At 33.3% G+C, this 10,950-nt stretch overlaps 1 protein-coding gene across 1 annotated transcript; it reads left to right on the forward strand.

The window, feature by feature from the left end:
- Positions 1 to 1,703: 1,703 nt before the first annotated feature.
- Positions 1,704 to 9,037, forward strand: AAE13 (AMP-dependent synthetase and ligase family protein). Its single transcript, XM_088517849.1, has 17 exons — positions 1,704 to 1,959; positions 2,932 to 3,101; positions 3,364 to 3,567; positions 3,690 to 3,879; positions 3,991 to 4,079; positions 4,439 to 4,507; positions 4,666 to 4,719; positions 4,889 to 4,996; positions 5,455 to 5,553; positions 5,782 to 5,874; positions 5,996 to 6,073; positions 6,164 to 6,268; positions 7,088 to 7,178; positions 7,988 to 8,061; positions 8,244 to 8,423; positions 8,724 to 8,777; positions 8,887 to 9,037. Exons 1-17 carry the CDS (start codon positions 1,812 to 1,814, stop codon positions 8,929 to 8,931), a joined length of 1,851 nt encoding a protein of 616 aa, XP_088373975.1. The 5' UTR covers positions 1,704 to 1,811; the 3' UTR covers positions 8,932 to 9,037.
- Positions 9,038 to 10,950: the final 1,913 nt, after the last annotated feature.

Raw genomic sequence — 10,950 nt, forward strand, 5'->3', positions numbered from 1 at the left:
TATTTTAGATATTAAAAATATTTTTAAATTTTCTAACAAGACTCTAAATTCGGGCGAGTACAATTTCTTATAGAAGCTCCCAAAAAGCTACCAAATGCCACTGCGGTCATATCAATTGCCTCCATACTTGTATGCAATCACTAGTCACGTCATATACCATAATTTTAAGTAATACTTATTCTCTTCAGTTTTCTAAAAAGATGTATTATTACATCTCAAATATGAGATTTACAGAAAAGTTATATTTTATTTATTTGTGATTTAGGTTGAGTTCAAAGTATCTACTTATGATTAAACAAGTTATGTTTTAATCCCATGAAGTTTAGTTTGTATTTTCTTTTAAGTAATATATGGATTTTAATAATTTAATGTTAAAAGATATCAAAAAGAAAAAGTGATCTAAGTTGGAGGAAAAAATAAAACTTTTCATATAATAGGTCTACAAATCAAATTGGACCAATTAAAGTATAATTAATGAAACTATATCATATGGATCCCAATGCAACTGCACAAAAAGATAAATAAATTTAGATAAAAGTTCACATATTTCCCTTAAACTACCACTCAATTGATAATGTCTCCTCAAACTGCCAAAAAATTGCCAGTATCCCCAAGGCTAGCAAAAAGATAAAATGACCCTACAGTTTTGTCAAAATGAAAAAAAAAATACTCCTATAATTCGAAAAAAAAAAAAAAAATTTATTTTTTATTTTTTTAAATTCCTCTCCCTTTTTTAATTTTTTAATTTTTTAATTTTTTTTAAATTTTATTTAATTTAAAAAATTATTAAGGGTATTTTTGTTATTAGAAGGACATTGACAATTTTTAGTAGTTTGGGGAATATATTATTATCAATTAATTGATAATTTAAGGGGATACGAGAATTTTAAAGTTAGTTATCAAATTATATGTCACCATCTTATGAGATTTATTATTTTGAAAAATATGTCACTAACTTATGAGATAGTTACACATCATTTGAGAACTAACTTAAAAAAAAAAAAAAAAATTGGAATATATAACATTTCTCGAGGACTTTTCTTATAAATTTAGGAATAAGTGACATAAAAATGCAAAGAAGAATAAAATTAGCCCACTTGACATTGTTCTAACTTTGTTCATTTTATTTTTTTATTTTTTAGCTGTCAACTCAAAAAGCGCACTCATGTTCTTTGTTTCCACCCAAATTTTGTAAATCGGATCTTTCAATTTTAAATAAAATGAAGAAGAGCGGGTTCTTTTAGAAAGAATGAAAAAATTATTATTTTATATTTTTTGACACAATTTTACCCTTATATTTAAAAAAATCGGATCTCTCCTATTTAAATGATTTTCCTCCCTAATTAACTAGAGAAATATCATGTTAATTATATTACAAGAATATTTTTGTTTCTTAAAAAGTAAAAAAATAAAAATACCCTTCACATATAACTAACTTAATATTATTCCGTTCATTTGCATAATATTCCATTTGCATCCTATTCCATTGCCCATTATACTTACATAAAATAATAATAATAAAAAAAAACCAAGAGTCATTCCCACATTTAAAAGTTAAAACCATAATAATACAAATCAGACCTCGTAGTCGCCAAGATCCAAGAGGCAAAAGCTAGTTTAAACATGTTCACTTCCGTTCTTCAACGAAACTCTCCTCAAGATTGAAGACACACAAACCCACCAATCGTCGCCGATTTAATGAACCCAACACCCGCAACCAACGACCACATGCACTGAACCCCCAAAAGATCGCACAAACCAAAAATTTGCAGCGCTATTTATTACTCTCACGCGCCCACCTACCTCCCACAATGAGTTTCTCGTCATTTAAATCCTTCAGCTGCCACTTCTTTAGGCCTCCTTTGACTTTATCTTCAGCTTCTTCGCGTTTTGTTGCTCTCTCTCTAAGCAGGCGGACGAGCACTCGGTTTTGTGTCTGTTCAGCTCGGCCTTACTCGTGTGAGTGTTGCTCTCTTGTGTGGGAATTCTCTGCTTGGTTGATGGGAAAACTGTAGAAAAGTATGACAGGAAGGGAAAATATAATGGAATCAAAGTTTTGGGTGTTTCGTGTTGTGCTCGATGAAATGACTGACTAACTGGCCTGGGATGATTGGGGGGGGGGGGGGGGGGGGGGGGGGGGGGTCTCTTTTTTGTTAATTTTGCTAACGCATTTTCTCGGAAACCAAGGAGAGAATATGTATGAATCATGAATGTAAACATGCATGTGTTTATGTGTGATGCTGTTGTTCAAAGAAAATGAATTAAGATTGTGAAAGATATAGTGATTTGGCTTGGCTAATAGGGTCTACTGTTTAGATGTTCTTGTACGTAAGCAAATTTTTTTCGTTTTTCACTTTTTGCTATCTAAATTATTTTGTATATGAGAAATTGAGTCTGTCCTATGAAACAATGTCATTATTCGTTTCAATTCCGTTTAATTATTAATAGTGAGAGGAAATTTTTAATTTCTTTCCTTATTTTTTATTCATATATAATTAAATTAGATAAAGATGGAGTTATGAGTAACGGTATAAGAAACTGGACCAACATGATAATTCAACGCCTCCATTGTGTTTTACATAGCATTTAAAGGTACAATCCCATGAAGCATTGATTGATCAAATGTGTAATTTGGGAAATCTGAATGCCAATTTTATACAATCAAATCATCGTGATGACTAAGAACTTTTAGTCATCCCATTCTGGACCTTGTTTCAGTATCCTATCATAAACATTGGAGCTATTCAATGTCTCTAGGTTCAAATGTTCTTGAAACTATGTGGAGGGTCTCTTAGAGACATTACGAAGCCCTTTCTTGTAATGGGGTTTTGGGTTGCAAGGGTTGATGTCTTTGAAGAACCAATGTTGTAACAGATGAATGCTAAGTATCTCATGAAGTATATTAACAATGCACTTTGTTCTATTCTACAGCATCACATTCTGGTACATTTATGGAGGTGGTCAAAGCAGCTGGTAGGCAGGGGTCTGCAGCTCTTCATAGTGTTGCTATTAGAGCTGATCAGCAAAGTTACAGTTACACACAACTCATTTCATCTGCATTGAAGATATCTAATATTTTAAGCAGCAGTGAATTAAAAACTGTGAGTACTAGTTAATTACTTTTATTACTTTGAGTATGTGATTTTTATATTGAATTGGAAGCACTATAGAAATTCTGTAAGATATGCAGGTATTCTGTTATGCTGATCACTTGTTAGTAATTGAAGTATAAGAATTCCTGGTTTGGTTCATTGATTTTTTAGCAATATTCTTTTAGTTAACCCATTAAAGAAATTAATATTAAATCAATTCCCACATTCATTTGATATTTAATACTGATTGGATCTTTATTGGTTTGTTCAGACTTGCAAACATGAAAATCATTCTCTTTCGGTTGATGGCAAGGGAGGACATGGACATCTTGGTGGAGCTCGAATAGGAATTGTGGCCAAACCTTCAGCTGAGTTTGTTGCTGGAATCTTAGGGACCTGGTTGAGTGGAGGAGTTGCAGTTCCTCTTGCACTCAGCTATCCAGAGGCTGAGCTCCTACATGTGATGAATGATTCGGTGTGTCAAGGAATGCTTTATTTATTTATTTAATGTAAATATTAATATTTCTTTTGTATCTTTTTTTTTTGGGTTTTATTGTGGACTTGTTTTTATTGAACGCTTCTGCTTTTCTTTTATAGGATGTCTCCATGGTGCTAAGTACCTTTGATCATCACGAGTTGCTGCAAGAGGTTGCTTCAAAATGTGCTGCTCGATTTTCTCTAATTCCACCTGTTCCCAGTATTTCTTCACAGAAAGATGTACATGATCATCCACCACATGGAGAAATAGATGAACATGGATTTTTTCAGGGAAATATTGAGAACTCGAGTAAGATGGTGATATACCTTTTGAGAAATTATAGATCATAGTAATAGCAGGGCAGAAAGTTAAAGGACAGCATTTTTATCATCCAGTACTTTGTCACTTCCAATGATGCAGGCGAGGATCCGGCATTAATAATATACACGAGTGGAACAACGGGTAAACCTAAAGGAGTTGTTCACACGCACAAAAGCATCACTGCACAGGTATGCACACCATGTACCTCATGAGTTTTAATTAAGCTTTTAAACCCATTGGTCCATGATAAACTACATATCCTGTGTGTGAAAAACCTCAGGGTTGTCATGTATAATATATATATATATATATAGCAGATGATGATTCTACTAGAATTCTATTATTATCGATAACTGTTCTTCCAAGTGTTTGCTCTGAACATTTTGCATCTGGATGATGCATGCTTTCAAACTCCAGAGTAAGTTGTGCTTATATCACGCTAATGAAACTATTACTGGTAACTATGCAATATTTTCTTTTTTACCTATGCTATCTTAATTTATGTTTTATTTTTTGGATTGATTTTTGCTGCAACTTTGAGTTTCAGGTACAAACATTGACAGAAGCTTGGGAATATGCACCGGCTGATCAAGTTTTGCACTGCCTACCATTACATCATATCCATCATACTTAATTATATATTTAGATAGTGAAACTTCCATAGTTCTTCATATGATTGTAGCTTGAATGTATGCCTTTGTTAGCTTCTTTGGTGCTGCTGTATAAAGCTTGATTTGGAAATTCAGTGTTGCAACGATCCTTAACTTATATATACACGTTCATGGGCTTTTTAATGCTTTGCTTGCCCCTCTCTATGTGGGTTCAACGGTAATTTATTTTACTTTATGTTTCTGTTAGTTCCATGATTGATGCCTTTTCCTTATTCTTTTTCCTTCCCTCCGAGTCACTGTTTTCTACTTTCTATCCAGCTGAAGTATTGAACTTCACTTTTGTTGCTATACTTTTCGTTGTAACATATCTGATTTTATTATTGAAGGTTGAGTTTATGCCGAAATTTAGTGTGAGGGGAATCTGGCAGAGATGGCGTGAATCATATCCAGTGGATGGCACTAAGGCAAATGATGCTATAACTGTATTTACAGGAGTAAGTCTGGTCTTTATCCCAAGCATGTATATGTAAATACTGATCACGTTTTACGGTACCTGTACACCTGGTGTACTCCCTTGCCTGAATAGGGGCATTGTATGTTAAATATTAGTTACTGCTGCTTGGTGGGTTTTAATTTTTAATTTTTTAATATCCTTCAATTGTACCTCTTGAAGTTGCAAGTTTATCTTTTTGTAGCACATTAGCCGTAGTGGGTTATGCCTTGCATTATGCAGATTTCGTTAGGCATATTTATTCGGTATGGATCTAAGAGTAGGCCTATTATTCAGCTATATCTCTTTTCATGGTGTGAACTTTAAGATAGATTGAATCTTAATGAGATTCTAATTCACAAGGTTTTTCTTCTTAGTATGTAGTTTTAATATTAAGTATTTATGCGTGCGTTAATGAAATTGTCACAGTTGTGTGTTGATATGGTGAAATGATTTATATAGGTTCCAACTGTGTATACTCGATTGATACAAGGGTATGTAGCAATGGATCCAGAGTTACAAGCTGCTTCTGCCTCTGCAGCAAGACAGTTGCGACTTATGGTAGGTAGAAAAGGACATTTTTTGAGATGCAACTTTTAAGATTCAGTTCAAAGGGTAACCATGAATATTTTGTTTGATGATTGACCTTCTACAGTTGTAAAACGTTTTTTTGCTTTTTTGTTTTGTGGATTGTCCTCTACATTTCTTCTGGTTGTTCCCATATTCAAAGTCACTGATGAACTTACTTCTTTTTTCCACTCGTCTTTTGTTTTTCCCCCCCTTCCACAGATGTGTGGCTCCTCTGCACTCCCTCAACCTGTCATGCACCAATGGGAAGCCATCACCGGACATCGCCTTTTGGAAAGATATGGCATGACTGAAGTAAGTGAATTGTACTTCAGGTCCTATTTTTTACTCTTTTTGATCAACTCTATGAAGGATCATATACTCTTTGTTTAATCAGAAAGTATAATTCTTACAAGTTGTGGTATGATGTTTTTAGTTTGTCATGGCAATATCAAATCCTTTAAATGGTATGCGGAAGGCTGGCACTGTTGGGAAGCCATTCCCTGGTGTTCAGGTTAGTCAGGTTAATTGGAAAGAATATTGATGTTCATTGATACTTTTTTTTCTTGGATTCTCATCAGCAACATTTCTGTCTTTGTGATAGATCAAGATTCTGGCAGAAGATGAAAATGGAGATGGTACTGATGGGGTGGGTGAGCTTTGCGTTAAAAGCCCTTCTTTGTTTAAGGAGTATTGGAAACTTCCTGAGGTACTTTCTGATATAATGTAATATCTTCAGCCCATCACTTATTATTCCTTTGTAATTGTTCAGTAGCTGATGACGTTTTTTTCAAAGTACATTTATGATTTTGGGGACAACTTCACTTTTATTTGTGATTGGTAAGTTTTATAGCCAATGGATTGAACCATCGGCCTCACCTCTACACTCTATTCCTACAGGGGGGAAGAGTTATTTAAACTAGATCTTTATTGGTGGGGACAACTTTCATTTTTAATGACTCCCTATTTATATTTTTATGGGGAAACAAATTGTATGTTCTAGAGGACTTTGCATCATCTTGTCTCCAAATTAAGTCTTGCTCTCTTCTCTGTATGTGTTATTGTGTTGGTCTTTTACAATAATAAACTAGGTTATATTAAATTTCCTCAAATGGAGAATTATATTTTGTGTTTTTCCCAGATTATTTCTTACCACTTGCATAGATAAATGCATATTATATGACTTTCATAAATCTGCAGGGTTCATTTTTTTTTTTCATGGAAGCCATGATCTGATAATTGTGACATCATATACCCTATGTGCTACAATGTTCATAAGTCTGGTTAATGCTTTAGATTTGGGTATGAATCATTTTGTGACACATGGCTTTTAGGTGTCATGCCCCCTCAGAGTTTTAGTCTATGAATATCGGTGAGGTGTTACTCCTATTGGTTAAAGGATGTACATATGACCAGGAATTGGTATAACGGTGGAATAGATATGGAATATGGAATACACATGCAAGATCTCTTTTGTAATGGATTTTTTTTTTTTTTTTTTTTTTTTTTTTTTTTTTTTTTTTTATAGGTAACGAAGGAATCATTTATTGATGGTGGCTTCTTCAAGACTGGAGATGCCGGTAAAGTGGATGAAGATGGATATTACATAATTTTGGGACGTAAGGAAATTAAGACTCTGTGCTTGTATTTTTATTTATGTTTTTCGTTTCATTTTTATCTCAGAGATTATGCATGAGACACTTTTTAATTTGGTATTCAATGGTGCTTCTTTTCTTCTTCTTCACAATTTTTTTTTTTTTTTTTTTTTTTTTTTTTGAATTAGAGAAAAGGGAGTAGATAAGGCCATTAACCATGAGTCCCAAGCCCATTGCATAAGAAGAATTGTTAAATCTCAAAGTAGTTTAGGCACTTAATAGGGCTATATTGAACTCCTACCATAGCAATCTGGGATAATACCCGCGGGCCCAACGGTTCTTTTTTTTTTTTTTTTTTTTTTTTTTTTTTTTTCTCTAAGTAGTTAAAGGAATGAGAGGAGTAGATGATGCCCAAAGATCCAATGATGCTTGATGTGTTGTTTTGGTCCCAATGCAATGTGCCATGTGTACGTTCATAAACCTGGTATTATTGGTAAGGAGCACATATTTTACCCATTTAACTTGGCATAAAATATGTGCAAGCCATTTCCACCCATTTTTTGTTTTGGTTAGGGGAAAAAATGAAACTAGTTTCATTCTTTGTTGAATAAGACTATCATGCGAATTCCAGTCAAAAAACTTATTGTTTTTTTGTGTTACGTGGCTGATTGCAGTTTCATATTATAATTGCCTCTCACACTGCAAATAAATGGGCCGAAATTTAAATTATCTTATGCTAATTACAATATAGTATCAAGCTTAACCATATTTTAGTGTTCCATAAATCAGCTGTTACATGTGTTTGTGCTATAATAGTGTTGTGTGTGTATCAGGTACAAGTGCAGATATTATGAAGGTCGGTGGATACAAATTATCTGCATTAGAAATTGAATCAATTATTTTGCAGGCAAGTACTTCTCATCCTCTCAAATCTCTACGTATAGTTATTGATATCCCCTTTCTTGCAGTACGATTTAATTCTTGTTCTTCTAAAATTCTTCACTCTTGATCAAAACATATGAAAGTGGCAAAAAATGAAAATTGTTTCAATAAATATAATGAAAATCACAATAAACTTCTCTTGTACAGCATCCAGCTGTTGCAGAATGTTGTGTGTTGGGCTTACCAGACAAAGATTACGGAGAAGCGGTTTGTGCGCTTATTGTGCCTGACGCAGACACAAAGAGAAAACAGGAGGAAGATTTAAAGCCTGCTCTAAGCTTGGAAGAACTCCGCACTTGGGCTAAAGACAAACTTGCACCATACAAGGTATTGTAGCATGCATGACCATCACTTGTTCCCTTCCTCAATAGGGAAATATAGAGCAAAGCTCCAATTTTGTTAAAAAGGAATTCCTCCTTTCTCCATTAATATATGAGTCCTTTGTGTTGAGTTTGATACACGTTGCTAGACTTTAAGGCTGTGTTTGGCACTGTTTTCAAACATGGAGATAAGTTTTCTTTAACAGGATTTGATTGGCTAGGCATGTGGTATGCCAGCTTACTGAATGTCTTGTGCAGAAGTAAACTTGATTCCGTTGACTAATAATATATTACACTGTCTCTCTAGCTACCAACTCGATTGCTCCTGTGGGACTCGCTGCCTCGCAATGCTATGGGGAAGGTGAATTGCTTTCACTTTATCGTTTAATCTCTATTTCTTACCGTGAAAGCTATGGAGGGGAATGTAAAAGTTCCTTCTTTTGTTACACTTTCCTAATGTCTAATTCCAGGTGAATAAGAAAGAGTTGAAGAAAGTGGTGGCCGTTGAACAGTAAATGTATACTTATTACGGATGGAAGTGAAGGATTAATTGAAGTTTGGAAAATGCTAGAGCTACTACCAGTTTCACTACAAAACCTCTACAAACTGATGTGTTATCCTCAGGACCTCAACTTCAAAATATTGTCTCCACATATTTTTATTATTTATTATAAACAACTGCTACATCGCCATGTATAGCAACCCCATAGCAATTACAGAACCGTGAAGAGAAAATAAAATAAATATTTAATGGGGATACAGAGAAGTAGAAATGTTTACTTTATATCATATATTTCATGCCATTGTGATTTGTTCTCCAAGTTATGTAAAAGCTACTTGCTCATCTTGTCTTGTCTGTTATGTCTCCTAATGTTGTTGCCATGTTATGTCAATAGTTCTTGAAATACTGGCAAGTCATTTATCCAAGATAAAAAAGTGCATAAAACAGTGACTGACGATTTTTTTTGTTTTGGTTTTTTTTTTTTTGGTTTTTGATAAAGTCTACTTAATCCCTTCAAACTACCGTCCCATTGACAATTTACTCCCAATCCAATGTTAACAAAATGACAAAATTACCTCTATAGAATTTTGAATAAGACAAAAACTCTTAAAAATTTGAAAAAAAAATAAATTTTAGTATTTTTATTTTTATTTTAGTAAGGGTAATTTCGTTATTTTGTTAAAATTCAGGGTACATTGTCATTGTTTTGATAGTTTAGGGGATAGATTGTCATTGGAGTGGTAGTTTGAGGGGATTAAGTAGACTTTACCCTTTTTTTTTTTTTTTAGGCTGTTAAGAGCTTGCCTAAGTGAAGCATATGTGGCTAATGAAAGAGGAAATTGGGTGAAAAAAAGGAAAGTAATTTAAAGGATTTTTTAGGGTAGTCGGGTAATTCCAAGAACTTTAGAGTACCTCTAAGAGGAAGGATATTTCTACAAGAGAAATGCTATTCTTCTCTTTCTCCCATCATTATCTGTTGACGTGGCATTGGTATTGTCAATCTACCACTAGTTTTCTCTCTCTTCTCTCTTCCTCCATAACGCAAAATCCATCTCTCTCTAGCTCTCTCTTCCTCCATTAACGCAAAAAGTTGCTAAATCTAAATCCATCTCTTGTTTGTCTGCGTTTCCTATTTTTAAACCAAGAAACCGGTCCTTCAATGACGTTTCACATGTAAAAAACGAAATTCGCAATATTCAAATTAACTACAAGTTTATTAAACATTTACCTACATTTTTAGAAACCAAATTTAATCAACTTCATTTTAAAATCATTTTTTTTTGGTTGGAACATTAAAAATTATAAATTATGAATAACATGAAAGAAACCCAAAAGGCAACCTTTTGTGCTTTTGGAGGAAGAGAGATGAGGGAGAAACAAGAAAGAGAATGTGAGAGAGAGAAAATTATTAAAGTAATGATTAAGTGATTAAATTTATTTCTTTCTATTAGCTTAAGCTTTTGGGAAAACTTGTAATTTAACATGTTTTCAGAACCAAAAGTCCTGAGATTGAATCTTGACTCTGTTAATTCACCCCTTATTTAAATTAAAATATTTTACATGTTGGACCTCACCTATTAAAATAGAGTTTGAGCCCACACGTGTGAAGGAGTATTAATGTAATGATTAAGTGATTAAATTTACTTTTTTCTATCATCTTAAACTTTTGGGATAACTGGTAATTTAACACAAACTAGCAACCCTTTAAGAACCGGTTTTTTTGGTTTTATTTTATTTTATTTTTTTATTTTTATAAAAACGCAACTTAGCCAGAAGGACCCCAGAAGGATGACACTAGATGCTGTGGCATTTTTTTTTTTTAAATAAGATTGATTTAAAGATGGATTAACAATATCACATAGCATAAAAGAAAAAAAAAAGACAAGAGAATACGAAATAACATATCTCTTGCTACAAATCCTAAATTGCCTTGATACATATAAGTTTCGATGAAATATGACTAATTATTTAATGAATGAAAGTTAGTTTCTTTATATAGATTTACAAGTATAACACATAATACCCTTAGAAC

Source organism: Corylus avellana, chromosome 6 (genome assembly GCF_965113065.1).
Source record: "Corylus avellana chromosome 6, dhCorAvel1.hap1.2, whole genome shotgun sequence".
NCBI classification, from domain to species: Eukaryota; Viridiplantae; Streptophyta; class Magnoliopsida; order Fagales; family Betulaceae; genus Corylus; species Corylus avellana.